Consider the following 15523-nt stretch of genomic DNA (forward strand, 5'->3'; position numbering starts at 1 on the left):
AGCGCGATTTAGAGAATTGTGTGGCGTAATTTATTTCCTTGTTTAAAAAAATGAATGAGAAAAGCTTTATATTAAGACGTGAGCGTGTATGTCTTGTGGTATGCGTGCATTGCCCATCGGAAATGTGAACAAAGATTGAGGGTATTTGATTTTATTCTTTTCTGTTTTCTTCTCTAACTGTTGCCTTAACTGATTCTTTTACTCCCATATGTTTTAGTTTATTATTTCCTCGAAAAAAAAAATATATGTTATTGTTTTGGATATGCTTAGGTGAGAAAACAAAAACCAAATGTCTGAAGTACGAGTGTAAGTAAAATAAATAATTGAATATTTTAAAATACAAGTGTTTCGACTTACTGAAAAATAATGAGAAATTCTATGCATTTTTCAATACCCACAAACTTCATCCGTGAATCTCTAAACATCCTTGTCCAACCATTTTCCTTTGAATCATTACCCAATTAGGGCAAATATACCCATTTTAATCACTCTAAGCCGTTCGACCAATTCTCATCACTTTTGCCGTTTGCCGCTATTAAATCAACATTTTCAGATGTATCAACAATGAAAGTTGCTTGCTCACTTTTATAAGAGCTATTTATAACTTTGGATTAGTCAAAAATAATTTATGAAAGCTGTAATTCATGATCAAAGTGCTGATAGGCCGATAATAGAAATAGGCTGAGAAAGGGTATAGTTCCCCTAGGTCATTTTGGTTCTTAATAATAGACTTTATTTCAAGATAATTAAAAGCAGTGAGGAAGGCAAAACAAATTTACCTTAATTTCGATCAAAAAGGTTGTCACAAACAACACTCGAAAAATGTTCTTCTTAACCTTCTACTGCCCAATTTTTTTTCTCCTGTTTATTTTAAGTATTTTTATTTGCATTTATCATGTTTAGTTTCTGAAAGCGTTTGGCTTACTCTACTAACTCCCATCATCATCTTTTGCCTATCTAGTTTTTTCATGTTTTTAAGACCCTTTTTCAATTTCATAAAAAATATTGCATAGGTACTGGTTTACTTAAAATATAAGAAATGTTAGTAAAAAACACAAGCAAAGTTGACCCGAGAAAAAATTACATTTTTTAAAACATTGGAAAAAGTCACATAAAACAAGGCACACATATAACCAAATGGATTTTTGGCGAATTTTTAGATCGAAGCCCGCCTAGAGTGTTGTACAGGGTTCAAGGTAATAAAAAACAATACAGTCCCAACTCGATTAACTGAAGGCCTCGGAAAAAAAATCACTTCGGATAATCAAATCTTCGAATAATCGAGTCACGAAACAAAACTTTTTTTTTCGCTGTCTTGTTTTTGATTGTTAAGCTTGAATATGACCCCAAACATGCTCCCAAGTGACTTAAATTTTTTAATTCTAAGATGGCGGCCAAAATGGTGGGGTTAAAATGCTGAAAAAATGTGTTTGGTTGCTAAAAGGCTATCAACAACTCAAATTTCACTTAAGAGCGAGTTTTTCACCAATGTGAAACAGGTCGTATCGAGGAGCTCCGATTTGGATGACAAACAAACGCTGAAAGTTTCATCCAAATTGGAGCCAAGATCGGAGCACCTCGATACGACCTCTAGAACAAACCGAGCAAAATCTACAAAAACTTTTAAATTTATTAGTTAAACTTGACTCTTTCGAATCAAATAAAAAATAATATTTGTTTTGTTTAGTAAATAATTCAAATATTCTTAAAATTATCAACATCAGTTACCTTCTTTCTATCACATTTCTTGTGTCATCACACAAACAAAAAAAGATGTGTACGCTTAATGTATGACGTTTCGCGTACACACACTAGCGCACCATTTGATTTTGCTGGCCGGACAAAATTTAACCTCAATATCTTTCGTGTACGTACACGCAATACATGCGCATGTAGATAACTCTATACGTGTTGAGTGGTTAAGGTAGAGCAACCTAAAATAGTGCTCCTCACAGTTTACTAAAACGAAGTTGTTATTGTACGATCAGTACCTAGCTGGACTCGGTCACTGGAAACGACCGGCGACTCAGTGACCGACGAAATAGGCGGCGGGCCAGATGCGGGCATAAAAATGTCAAAATCTCTTCCCCCCTCACTTCGTCTCACCATCCAGCTGCAGCTTTGTTGACAAACAAACGGAGCACGCGGTCGCATGATGGCGGCATCTAGCCAGAATTAGGGGTGATCATGTGATTAAAAATGAAAGTTTTTTCAAGAAAAATTATATTTTTCCGACCGAATAAAAAAATTGCGAGCATGTTCAAACAATTATTCCTGATGTCGGAGAAGTGATAAAAAAGCAAAATTTTAATCCATAATTTTTCTATAAATTGAATTTTTTCACTCCAACTGGGAACCCCTAGGTCTATCCACTACCGTTTCCAATGACCGTGAGAAGATGCCAGAAAATCCAGCTACGAGCTAAATCCACATCGTCCCGCCCGTGTGGATCAATCGGACCGCGCCGGTTCGAATCCCGCGGCGGGCGCTCTAAAATTCTTTGTGTAAATATGGGTATTCGGCGCCGTCGCTCCGTGCCATACTTTCATACACATTGGAGCCCAGGGCGGCGAAGTCCTTGTAGATAAAAAAGGAAGACACTAGTGGTTGGTACTAGCAATGGTGGCCGACAGCTATAAAGTCAACTTCGTTTTTCGCTAAATCCACAATATTGCTCAAGATGTATTTAATATTCTTCTGATTTTTTGTGTATCCCAAATATGTTTGAGATGTAAAATAATAGAAGTTTTCAATCAAATTGAGCTCACTGCCCCTGATCGCATAAATGTCCCATATGCATTTTCATCGTTTTTTAGTTATTGATGCAGTTTTGTTCAAAATCGTGTGATCTTTCAGAAAAGCCTATAACATCCAGTACTTTGTTCTAGAAATCAGGAGGAAATCCATTTTTTTCGTGAAAACTTAACACGTCTCCTTATGTAAGGGACAAACTTCAAATGCGTTTTTCTCAGCTTGCTGTTTTTGCATATGGGACATTTATGCGAACATGGGCAGCTCATGGGCTATGATACTTGTTTGTCATTTCATATTGTCGCATTTTTCGTTTTGACTTACAGGTCGTACTCGATAATCTTATTTTATCAAAATTAATTCTCTGACCTAAATTATAGCTCAAAAATGCTCCAAAGTGACCTGAGTGCGCCAATGTGGCGACATTGGAATACGGCAAGATTATAATCCGTCATGTATCATGCATCCATTCTATAGGGCAGCAAATGACCAAGAAGGTTAAAGCTGCCAAAAATATATGAATTAACAACAACATCAACATGGATCTATTGATCCATAGGTCGAATTTATTTGTTTGGGTCGCTGAACTCAAACTTTTCTTCAAATATAAAAACGATACATTTTTTTTCATGATTCGATTCCCCGAAGTCTCTCTATAGATATTCTGTAATTTGGATAACCTTCTGATGGTCGACTTGATAGCGTCCCAAACCACCAATCTAAAGATTCGAATTCGAATCCCACCTGATTAATTTTCATTTTGTTCATATTCAAGGTTTAATGTCCGGGTTACCGACCAGGTTTTGATCCCTGAACCATCAGCTTGTAAGACATAAGTCGCAACCTGGTCGATCGCATGTTTAATTGTTTATAAATGATTTTATTCTATTTATTTTTATTCTAATTAATTTAAAGTTTCTGTTCGATCGTAACTACTGAATTTTGAAGTTTTCTTTAAAAAAATGTATTAATGATTAATTAATTAATGATTAATGATTAATTTAATACACCATAAACCACATGAACCACGACCACTTAAAATTGTCTAGCCCAGCGCGCGGTTAAATTGAACTACGACTGCTAAAACCTCCAGGTCACCCTACTGTAAGTACTATGTCCATGTATTCGTGTCGTCCAAAGTACAACCTCTTCCATCGTTTCTCGTATTTTGTGTATTTGCCATCGTCGACGTCTGTTTCTGGTTCAGTCAGTCCCACATACTCATCATCCACAGCAGCAGAGGAACCAAAATACCGAGTTTCTCCCGTTTGATTTGATTAAATTAAATCGTTCGGTTGATTGAGTTTTGTAGCTTTTTGTGTTCGCAGCGAGTTCAAAATGTTTGCCCGATATTCGTCCAGCATTGCTCGTTCCGTCCAGGTAAGAATACTTCACGTTCAAAAGAGATCTCGTCGGACATTGCTGGCCATTACGAAATCAGCTCACATAGAGAATATGTTACCCTGCTGCCTGAACGTGGAAGCATATCAGGATCGCGCTGATTACTGATAGCAAGACAACTGCGAACAGACCATACGGATGGCGTAGAAGAAGAAGAAGTCGACGACTAAACTTTAAGTTCATGGATTTGGCTACATTACATAAGGATCTTCTCGTATTTTGCAGCTTCGCCGGTTCCAAAGTACGCTGGTCCTGGCCGAGCATAGCAATGACGTCCTGAACCCGGTTACGGCCAGCGCGGTGACCGCAGCCAAGCGGCTGGGCGGAGACGTGACGGTTCTCGTTGCCGGAACCAAGGTTGGACCCGTTGCCGAGGCGGCCGCCAAGCTGGACGGAGTGGCCAAGGTGCTCGTAGCCGAGGGTGATGTGTTCAAGGGACTGTTGGCGGAATCCGTCACTCCGCTGGTTCTGGCCACCCAGAACCAGTTCAAGTTCACCCACATCGTGGCTGGAGCGTCCGCGTTTGGAAAGGCCGTGCTGCCGCGGATCGCTGCCAAGCTGGACGTTTCGCCCGTGTCGGACATTATCGACATCAAGTCGGCGGATACCTTTGTGAGGACGATCTATGCGGGTGAGTGAGAAGGAGGGGGCAAAGGTCAGGTTAACAAGTGACGATACGAGTGAACTTTGGGATTAGGTAGTTGATGAGATCAAGTTCTGTTTTTAATATATGTGAAACTTCATAATGCATTTACCAAATTCGTTCGCCTAGCAAAATTGCTAAGTTATTCTCGTTATGTCATCATTTAGGAGAGCAAGCGTAGAGCTTTAAGCTTGTTATCTGTTTTGCAAAAATCTTTTTAAGTGTGCACATCAACGAAGGAAGTACATAGTAGTCTTCTAATTCCAAAATTGTCAAACTTACGGACCCATTCCTGCAACAACGTGATTGTAAAAATGGTCAAACTTTGTTGTAATTTACTTTTGAGACAGTATTTTAGGGGATGAATAAAAAAATATTTCGATAGTACCCGTAGTTTTGAAGATACTTAAATGTCTGTAACAAACACCTAGGTGCAAAAGCTCTGGTTGATGTGCACCGTTGAGTCAAAATTGTTTTATAACAATGCAGGAAAGCCTTTTTTTCTAATTAAACTACAGTCGACTCTCTGGCTGTCAATCTTCTCGATATCAATATTGCTCAGCTGTCAATACAATTTTCAGTCCCGAGAGAGTCCACTGTACATTAAACCCGGATTCATGTTCGGTTGCTCTGAAAGTTGCTCTATAACGTTCCCGAAGAGAGTATTTACTTTTTGGTATGTTGCTAGCTTGCTCCTAAAAAAAGATACAGCGACCTCAAAACTGGTCTAAAACGTGTTTTTGCTCTAAAATCACGTTTTAGACCAGTTTTGAACACGCTGTACCTTTTTTAGGGGCAAGCTAGCAACATACACTCTTGGGCAAAGTTGTAGAGCACCTTTCAGAGCATCCGAATATGAATTCGGTTTTAGTGCAGAGTAAAACGTGAATTTTATAAAAATCAAAATCCAAAAAAATGTTTTTTTCCATGCATATTCCCATAGAAAATTAATTCGCTTTGCGCAAAGTGAGGACTAAACCAACCGTTCCCAAACTTTGGGGAGTTGTTTAGGACCCCAAAAGGAACTGAAAAGTGCTGTGCTGGAAAATCGATTATGATATTACACCCTACTGTCTCATTGATCCTGCCAAGTCCGTCTACAATGAGACAGTGGCATAACTCTGGCTGCAGACGTAAGATTGATCTCATATTTTGGTCAATGTTAGAACACAAGAATATGCATTAAAAAGCTCATTGAAACATGTTGATGAAAAAATACAAAAATCGTTGAATGTTTAAAAACCAAAAGTGTCTCATTGATGACTACTTTACCCTACTTGTAAATGAAATAAAAAAGGGTTTGGATAGCTTCTAAATTGGTATAAAAATACAGCAAATACTCACAAAGATTCAGCCACAAAAAAAACGCAGAAAAATCAAATAATTTGCTCTGAGATAAATTGAAAAGCATCAATTCCTTTCAAATTCCAGGTAACGCCATCCAAACGATCAAGAGCAAGGACCCCGTCAAGGTGATCACCGTTCGCGGAACTAACTTCGAACCGGCCGCTTCGTCCGGAAGCGGCACCGTCGAGAAAGCCCCTGAGGGTGACTTCAAGAGTGTCTCGACTGAGTTTGTCAGCCAGGAGCTGACCAAGTCCGACCGGCCCTCGCTGACCGCCGCCAAGATCATCGTGTCGGGCGGCCGTGGCATGAAGTCCGGCGACAACTTCGAGATGCTGTACGACCTGGCCGACAAGTGGGGCGCTGCCGTGGGTGCTTCGCGTGCCGCTGTTGATGCTGGATTCGTCCCGAACGATCTGCAGATTGGCCAAACGGGCAAGATTGTGGCGCCGGAGCTGTACGTGGCGGTTGGAATTTCCGGGGCGATTCAGCACTTGGCCGGTATGAAGGACTCGAAGACGATCGTGGCGATCAACAAGGATCCGGAGGCTCCGATCTTCCAGGTTGCCGACTACGGACTGGTGGCCGATCTGTTCAAGGTCGTGCCGGAGATGAACGAAAAGTGTTGAGTGGGCATTGGCGCGCGCGCGCAAGTTAGTTTGTAAATATCTCCCCTCCACAGACAACCAGACAATCGGAAGCTTTGATTCGGGATCGTTCGGAGTAGATTGTGTAACAACACTCTTTCCGAAATAAAATTGTTTGAAAACTGATGCATTTCCTCAGAGTATGTAATAAAGGTGTGATTTTGTATGGCTAAACAATTCTGGTTATCTAGGATTATTGACTAAGCGTTTATTTCTTGGGGGCGATGATTCCTTCCAGTTGGGCCTGTAATAGAAAAAAACTTAAGTTGACAGTGAAACAAATTGTTTCTGAAGAACCGACCTTAAGCTGCGAGTTGGTCTTCTTCAAGAATGAAATCTCCTCCGCGTGTTTCTTCTCCTCGGACGCCCTCAGCTCGGCATTTCTCCTCTCGGCCTGATCCGCCTTGATCTTCATGTCGCTGATCGAGTTCTCCAGCGTCTCCTTCTCCTTCTCGAGCAGCTGAATCCGCTCCTGGAGCTTCTCCTTGCCCTCCTGCGCCTGCAGTGCCTTCCGGATGCCAAACGAGACCGAGCTACAGTACAGCGTTTCGTACGCCTCCATCGACATGGCGATCTCATCGCGGACTCTCAGCAGCAACAGTCCACGCTCGGTGCAGTTAATCGTGACCTGGCGGATTAGCTCGTCGAAGCACTGGGTGTACAGTTCCCTCCGCACCGGACAGATGCCCGTTTCGCGAGCCTGCGTCTGCTGCAGTCTCGTGTCCAGCATTTCCTGAAGATTGATGACATCCTGGCGCGTAGCCGGAGTACTGGACACTGTTTGTGTCCACAGCTGGCCGTCCTCTTCCCAGGTCTTGGGTGGAAGAATGCAGTTCAAAATTTCCTCAGTTTCCCTCGGGCTTTCGACGACCACCGCCCCACCGGAACCCGGACGACCCGTTTGCTCCTTCGACACATCCGGGGGCGTGTCCTTCTTTTCCGTGTGTTTCACCACCAGCACCGGATTGTTGTACCGCACCAAAGTCGTCTGCAGCTCAATGTTACGCTCCGCCATGGTGGAATTCAGAAGATTATTCCAAAGAATACAAATTCCTTTATATCTGGTAAAATTTTCACACACTGAGTAGCAAAATAAACAAAATAACTGCCACCGCGGACTGACATCACTCGGGTAACCGGAACTGCCGGTTGCTAGGATCTGTTCGATACATTGTCTACGCTGGAATGCAGGGCGCGCCTTCTGTTAGCATAAATCAACAGGTAGATTCAGGTGTTTGTTCATGGAAGGGTGGTGGAGAAGTTTGATACTTTGGCCACGTTTTGCCAGGTTTGGCGTTGACCTACATTGTTGCGTCCCATATTAATATTAACAGAGAAAGTTCAACAAAAGGTCGATGATCGGCGGAAGTTTTAGAAGAAAATGCGCAGTATTTTGTATAGTAAAACTACTGTTTTCTGGAACGCCCCCTTACTGCCTCTGTAAGCATAAAAGTCCATAAGCATTTTCATCACTTTTGAGTTATTGATACAGTCTGATGAATCAACCCACCGGCAGTTGCATATGTCATTAGGGTGTAATATGGTTGTATGGAAAAAAAAATAAAGTTGTCCAAATTTAGTGAGCACAGCAAATTTTTGGTTCCTTCAAAAATCAAACCATCCACATTAACGACCCCCGGGTCTTTTGTGGTCTCTATTGCAAGTTTCTGCTCGAACCTAGGAGTCCGAAGGCTTGAATGGGGAGAGCACCCAAACCTCTTATACTCCAAGGAACCTTCCACCCCAGTGTTTGAACTGACGACCTTTGGATTGCGAGTCCAACCGCCGCCAGCGATTCCACCGGAGTAGGCTTGATTTGGTGTGTTGTTTGTACTTATGGCATGGAGACGACTCGTACACCTCGAATGACTTAACGGCCTAACAACCAAGGCCGGGACCGACATTTTACTTCCTCATCCGATGGAAGGTTGGAGCAGATGGGAATCGAACCCATCCCATTGGTTCCTTATAGGGTCCTAAACAAATCCCCAAAGTTTGAGAACGATTGGTTCAGTCCTCACTTTGCGCAAAACGATCCAATTTTCCATATAAATTTGTATGGGAAAAAACATTTGTTGAATTTTGATTTTAAAAAATCCACGTTTCACGCTATATTAAAACCGGACTCATATTCGAATGCTATGGAAGGTACTCTACAACTTTCCCGAAGAGAGTATGGTGCTAATTTGCTCCTGAAAGAAGATACAGCGTCCTCAAAACTCGTCGAAAACGTGATTTTCGAGCAAAAAACGCGTTTTAGACGAGTTTTGAACAAGCTGTATCTTTTTATAGGAACAAGTTAGCACCATACTCTCTTCGGGAAAGTTGTAGAGCACATTCCAGATAATCCGAATATGAATCCGGTTTTAATATAGCGTAAAACGTGGATTTTTGAAATATCGAAATAAAAAAAAATGGTTTTACCCATAGTAATTCCCATACAAAATTGAATCGTTTTGCGCAAAGTGTGGACTTAACCAATCGTTCCCAAACTTTAGGGAGTTGTTTAGGACCCCAAAAGGAACTGAAAAGTTGCTGTGCTCACTAAACTTGGACAACTTTATTTTTTTCGATACAACCATATTACACCCTAGTGGGACAAGTGTGACAAGCTAAGGAAATGCTCGTTAAACCCCATTAAAAACTTAAATAAATCAGTCGGATTTTTTGATAATCATCTTATTCCAGGTCTTGACTAAGACTTTGATAGAACAGGTTTCTAAAAATCCTGTTTTTTAACATAAAAAATTGATTTTTCGTGCGTTCTACTCAACTAGTGGGGCAAGACGAACAACACGTTGGGGCAAGAGGAACAATGCATTGAACAACATGTTAATTTGCTAACAATTGAACTGGTATCACTTAGACACATCAGATTAGAATGTATTTGAAAATTTACTTTCATTTTTAGATAAATTAATAATATTTTACTAATATATTGATCGTTTTTACGAAAAAAATAAATTTCTTGGATGATAAATAGTAAATTTATCACTTTATTTTGTAGGGAAAAATTATTTTAAAAATTGTTATCCTGATTCCAAATTTCAAAGGTACCGACCGGGATTTGATCCCTGAACCTTCTGCTTGTGAGGCAAAAGCCGTAACCATTAAGCCACGGAGCCGGTTTCACTTGAATAAAACGTGTATTTTCAGTGATAATTTAAAAAAAAAAGTCCAGAAATATCAAAAATCACCGGGGTTAAATTCCATTAAAGACATTTTGAATCTAGAATTTCCTCGGTTTGTTCTAGAAGTCATATTAATATGCCAATTTTAGTTTTTATGAAAATTACAGCGATATATTTAATTGTAGAATCAGCACAAAGATAGGCTTTGTCCAAAATCACTTTTGAGCGATGTATTAGATAGGTTGGAATTTCTATGAACTGAATTAATCAAAATTATGGATTTCTCAAATTTCATTTCAAATGAAGAATGTTTGTTCGGATCGAATAATCAATACTTTTATTGAGTGAATATAAAATGAAAAAAAAATGGTTCAATAATGGAAAACTTAGTGCTCCTACATTTCTGCATCAGCATCAGCTGCGGGCTTAGCTTCTTCAGCTTCAGCAGTCTTACCTACCTGTTTTTCAGCTTCTTCAGTAGTTTCAGTAGCATCACCAGACTTCTCAACCTGCTGATCAGCTGCCTCCGCTGCCTCTTCTTCCTTTTGCTCCTCTTCGTCAACTTCCTGCTCCACAACCATCTTTTCCGGCTGCTGGACAACCTTCGCCTTCTTCTTCGGGCGCTTCTGCACCAGCTCTAGCTGCGCTTCATCAACGTCAATCTCGTTCCGAATCGGCTGCGCCACAAACTCCTTCGGTTGCTCCTGGGCCAACTCGTTGGCGGCTTCCCGTTCTTTAGCTGCCTTGCTAACTTGCTCTGGTTGTGGCTCCTTCGCGGCCTTTTCCTTCTGGTGCTGCTCGTATAGGTCCTTCATTTTTTCCTGAAAGTTTGCGAAATTGATTAGTTTTTGAATGGATTTGATTTGAGAAATTGCTTACCATCTCACCGCGAATCACGTTGACCTTCTTCATGTAGTGCGTGTACACAAACTGCGCCATCTCGCTCATGTCCTTGATGACTTCCGGTTTTTTGGCCGGTTTGTCGTCCAGCTTACGCTCGCCGGGGAAGGTTTCTTCCAGGGCCAGATGCAACTGGAGGGGGCGCTTGGTGAGCAGTTTGAAGGCCGGCTGAAGCTCGACGCAGTTCTTGAACAGCGAGACGCGGCCAAAGATATACAGCCCGAGCCGGGCACGACTCATGGCGACGACGAGACGGCGCACGTCCCGGATGTGGCCGATAGTTTTGGTGCGCACGAGGGACAGCAGGATATAGTCGTTCTGTTGGCCCTGGTACTTGTCAACGGTGGTCACTTTGTGGGGTTTGCCGATGAGAGTGTTTTCAGCGCAGCGAGCTTCGATCACGTCCCGGATGAGGTGCTTCTGGCCGTTGTACGTGGTCAGGATGGAGATCTTCTCCGCTGGATAGCCGATGAGGCGCATGTACATGAACACGGCTACGACGTACTCGGCTTCCGCAAGGTTCTGGTAGAAGTAGGGATTGGGTTCGGATTCGCCGACTCCGTTAAAGTCCTCGACGTTGATCAGCTGATAGTCGTAGATGAAGCCAGGGTTACACTTGATGTACTCTGGCCACTGCTTGACGTGATCTAGGTCGCCCAGCTTGTTGTAACGCCACTTGTACAGTTCGCAGATTCCGGACCGAGCACGACCCTGTCCGTCCAAGTCGATGGTGGGAACGCCCAGACGAACCAATCTAGTAAAAAGCGATTGCTCCATGTTGGAGTACTTTTGGAACGCCATGTTTTTGATAACGGGAGGAAGCTGATGATGATCACCGATCATGATGTAACGCTTTAAGCGATTGTAGCCGTCCATCGGGTTCTGCAGCAGCAACGGGATGAACGTTTCAATCTCCAAAATCTGCGCCGACTCCTCCATCAAGATGTTGTCATACTTGAAGCCCATGTTGACCAACTCCTTCCTCTTCAAAGCCGCATGCGTACAGGTCATCGCAATCACCTTCGCCTCCTTCACCAGCAAATACTTTGAACGATCCAACCCACTCCGCAGCAGCTCAAATGCCCTAAACTCTTCCAACTCCGTAAAGATGTGCGAAATGTACCGATAGCAGCTGTGCGCAATCTCCATGTTCTCCTCAAAAGTACTACCCCGGAACAGCGGCTGCGGAGCATCCTGGAAGAACTTTGTAAACGGAAACGCTTCCTCGAACGCCGCCGCCTCCTTGTACTCCTTACTTCCCTCGAACTCACTCAGGAACTTCTCCCATCGAGCAATGACCTGGTACAAATAAAAGTGCCCCGCAGTCTCACAAGTGTAAGCCACGTCCCCAACGACGCCCATCGAGTCCTGCAGCCGCTGAACCTGCCCCAGCAGATCGATACGCTTCGACAGCACGTAATTCACCCGCCCGTACCGGCTGTAGTCCTTCTCCGTCTCGAGCGATTCCTCGCCGTGACCCAGACGCAGCAGGTGCCGCTCGTCAATGTCCAGCGCCATGATCTTCTCAAACAGCTGGTTCAGCGCCTGGTTGGAGTGCGTGACGATCAGCGTGCGCTGGTTCGGGTGGTTGTGGTAGATGTTGGAGATGATCTGGACGGCGACGTCGGTTTTACCCGTTCCGGGGGGACCCACGACCAGGGTTAGACCGGGCTGCATGCCGGCACGGATGGCTTCCAGTTGGGTCGGGGTGAAGCGGATTGCGTTTCTGAATAGTGAAGAACGAATAAGTTTATTTTAGAAAGATAATCTATACCTCAAGTCGCTATACTCACTTCTTCGGTTCATTGTATTTGTAAGGACCTCTTCTTGGAATCTCGTACGGTTCCACGATTATTCGCTTGGGCAGCTCAACCTTCTTGTCGTCCTCTTCCTCATCGCTGCTGTCAACCCTTTCCGCCACATCCTCAAAAGCCAACCGAAACGGACGAACCAGCTTACTCGGGTCCTTCTCATTCACCACAACTTCGTAGCCCGGAAAGCTCGACCGCACGTGATCAATGTCCAGGAAGGTATCGTTGAAATCCATCACCCTCGCTTGGTCCGGCATTCGGCTGTAATGAGCCGCTCCCGGATCACCGTAGCCGAGCAGAATGTCGTGCAACCACGGCGGAACCACACACTCGGTGTTCATCAGGTGGCGAATCGTCTCCAGCACCGCCTTGAAGTTGTTCTCCTTCGGCTTACGACGCATGATTATGTTGAACCCTTCGTAGACATCATCCCCTCCAGTCTGGAGCAGGTCCATATCCACACGGTACTGGTTCGAGTCAAGCCAGACGCGGTAGGTTCGCTGTTCACCAGCGAGTTGTGGCCGCTGTTCGATTCCTTCCTCGATGACCCGTCCATTAGCGTCCAACATCCCCTCGATTTCACACCCTCTCACGTGGACCAGCCCAACTTGCGGGATAAAGTGTTCCTTGTAGTTGTACTTGGTCCCGATGTTCTTAGTCGGTCTTACAGTAATCAAGAAACAGACATCGTGCTTGCGTAGGTTTTCCCACTCGTCCTGGATCTCCTTGCGAACGTTCAACGTTACGCTCACATCCGCACGCACTCGCGACGGTTTCTTCTCGCCAATGTGAGGCTTCGATACCTCAACCACGGCAAACGACTGAATGGGCAGTGCCATTCGCGCCCAACCTCCAAACACAACGTCTCCTTCCTCCGACTGCCACGGCAGCATACGACTCACGGCGTCCTCAATATCTTGACGGATTTCGTCTAAAAAAATATTAAATGCAATTAAAAACTAATTCATGAAAAGTGAACAACTTCAACTTACAGGTCGACTCCAGCCGAAACAGGTTAAAGTTCCTCAGCAGATAATCGTGCAGCGTCAAAAACTGCAAATTCAGCTTCGGCAACGCCAAACACCCCTCCCCCGAGTAATACTCCGTCGGGACAATGTTCTCGTTCCAAATAACGTCCTCCGTCGGGTACAGCGGCATCTCGTTCAGCGATTCCAGCTGCGAAACCCTCCGTTCATGTCTCGAAATCAGCAGCTCCCGCAAAAACGGCTCATCCAACCGGTGCCACTCGAAAGGCGCCGCCAACTCCTCCGGCACCAGGTTCAGGTAGCACGCAATCTCCTTCAGGCTCTTGCCATCCAGCGCGCCAAAGTGCTTCTCCAGCGATTCGCGCGTGTCCACGTTCGCCACGTTCGACAGGGCAAACAGCCGCAGGTCGGGGAACTTGGCAAAGGCCGCCTTCTGGAGCGCCTTGATCTTGGAGTAGTGCAGCTGGGTCATGTCGTGGTCGGTCAGCGGGTCGCCCGTCTCGTCGTTGATCTCGAACCGTGCGTAGAACTTGAGCATGTCCAGGAGCTGAAAGGGGTAGGAAAAATGAGAAAATTAGAATAGGTTGGTTATTTGAACAAAAAACTAAGAGAAATATCATTTATTTGTAAAAGACAAAATAATGTGCTATTCATATGAGGATTAATTTTCTGAATGAATTTGTACATGTTTTATTATCTGGAGTGAATCCGGACAGCTGTTCATGCTAAAAAAGCATATATCTTGATATTTTTGATTAGTTTCGGTTAGAGCAGACAAAGGGCACAAAAAAAGAAGAACGTAGATTTAAAAAAAAATACTAATATTGTAATAACAATTCTCGCTTACTTTTTTCAAAAGGTCCTATGTACACAGGAAACCCATGGCGCATTGGTTGTTTTGAAAAAGTAATCTGGAATTTTTATTTTAGTTGAACTGCGGATATTAGGAGGGCGTTATTGACTAATTAAGCAGAGATCTTCAAGATTTATACGGAGAACAATTATTATCTTCCACACCAGAAATTTATGACACATTGTTTAAAACTTACGCTGGAAACTTGCTTTCTCAATTCCCGCTGCACATTTTATTTATCAATTTTAGTTGAAAAAAAAAACAAAAGCATTAACACTTAATCTCCTAAAGTCTAGAAAAACGGGGAATTTCTCGAGCTTGGGATTTTAGGTGTTGATAGAATGACAAAGTGCTGAAATATCAATATTAGTTGCAAGATAGCACTAGTAAAAGTTTACACATTGAAACAGGAAACGGTATCATAAAATATAGTTTTGGACCTTTGCAAATTTAACAGTTAATTTTAAAATAGTAAAAATATTTTCATTCGATATCTAGATCAAACAAGTATCACCAATGATTATTGCCTTCCTCACCTCAATGAGGAAAGGCTATAAAATCACTTGAAAAATGAAGGTTTTGAGGTAGGATCTCAATTATATTGATAAAAATTGTAATTGTAATGCAATTTAAAACTCAATCTCGGAAACTATTGGTCCGATTTTCTGATCCCAATAAAAAAATATAAAAAAAATATTATTTAGTCTCAACTATTGAATTATACAAATTTCTAACATAAAGCTTGATTTAAAAAAAATTTGATTATTTTTATTGAGAAGATCAGAAAACTCCACGGTGTGTTTTTTAGAACAAATTATTGATAAAAAATTCGGTATGTCTGATATTTGGCACCGTGAAAGAAGGGCTCTTTCCCGAAATTTTGCGGGGTATAGCGAAATATTTCGTCGGGGGGTCTAGAGTAACTTTTTTTTTTGAAGATTATTTTTCGATTTTATGGGATATTTGTTCAAAAAAGTCACAGAAAATCGGTGCATACATGTTGGTATCACTCAAATTTCTTATGAATATGCCTTGGGGACTCTTACCAACTATATT

At 42.8% G+C, this 15523-nt stretch overlaps 3 protein-coding genes across 3 annotated transcripts in view; 1 reads left to right on the forward strand and 2 right to left on the reverse strand.

Annotated features, from left to right (window-relative positions):
- The first annotated feature begins 3948 nt into the window (after window positions 1-3948).
- LOC120429645 (electron transfer flavoprotein subunit alpha, mitochondrial) lies at window positions 3949-6963 on the forward strand. Its single transcript, XM_039594671.2, has 3 exons — window positions 3949-4131; window positions 4378-4783; window positions 6227-6963. Exons 1-3 carry the CDS (start codon window positions 4090-4092, stop codon window positions 6766-6768), a joined length of 990 nt encoding a protein of 329 aa, XP_039450605.1. The 5' UTR covers window positions 3949-4089; the 3' UTR covers window positions 6769-6963.
- On the reverse strand, window positions 6884-7977 carry LOC120429646 (putative inner dynein arm light chain, axonemal). Its single transcript, XM_039594672.2, has 2 exons — window positions 7088-7977; window positions 6884-7030 (listed from the first exon to the last, which is right to left on the reverse strand). Exons 1-2 carry the CDS (start codon window positions 7799-7801, stop codon window positions 6995-6997), a joined length of 750 nt encoding a protein of 249 aa, XP_039450606.1. The 5' UTR covers window positions 7802-7977; the 3' UTR covers window positions 6884-6994.
- Window positions 7978-10237: 2260 nt separating this feature from the next.
- Window positions 10238-15523, reverse strand: part of LOC120429644 (RNA helicase aquarius) — an 80017-nt gene continuing 74731 nt past the window's right edge. Inside the window, exons 3-6 of the mRNA XM_052706217.1 lie at window positions 13621-14161; window positions 12611-13559; window positions 10797-12543; window positions 10238-10738 (exon numbers count right to left, since the gene is read on the reverse strand). Of these exons, the coding sequence (XP_052562177.1) occupies window positions 10313-10738; window positions 10797-12543; window positions 12611-13559; window positions 13621-14161 (3663 nt within the window). The 3' untranslated portion in view covers window positions 10238-10312. The remainder of the gene's footprint in view (window positions 10739-10796; window positions 12544-12610; window positions 13560-13620; window positions 14162-15523) is intronic.

Source organism: Culex pipiens, chromosome 1 (genome assembly GCF_016801865.2).
Source record: "Culex pipiens pallens isolate TS chromosome 1, TS_CPP_V2, whole genome shotgun sequence".
Taxonomy (NCBI): domain Eukaryota; kingdom Metazoa; phylum Arthropoda; class Insecta; order Diptera; family Culicidae; genus Culex; species Culex pipiens.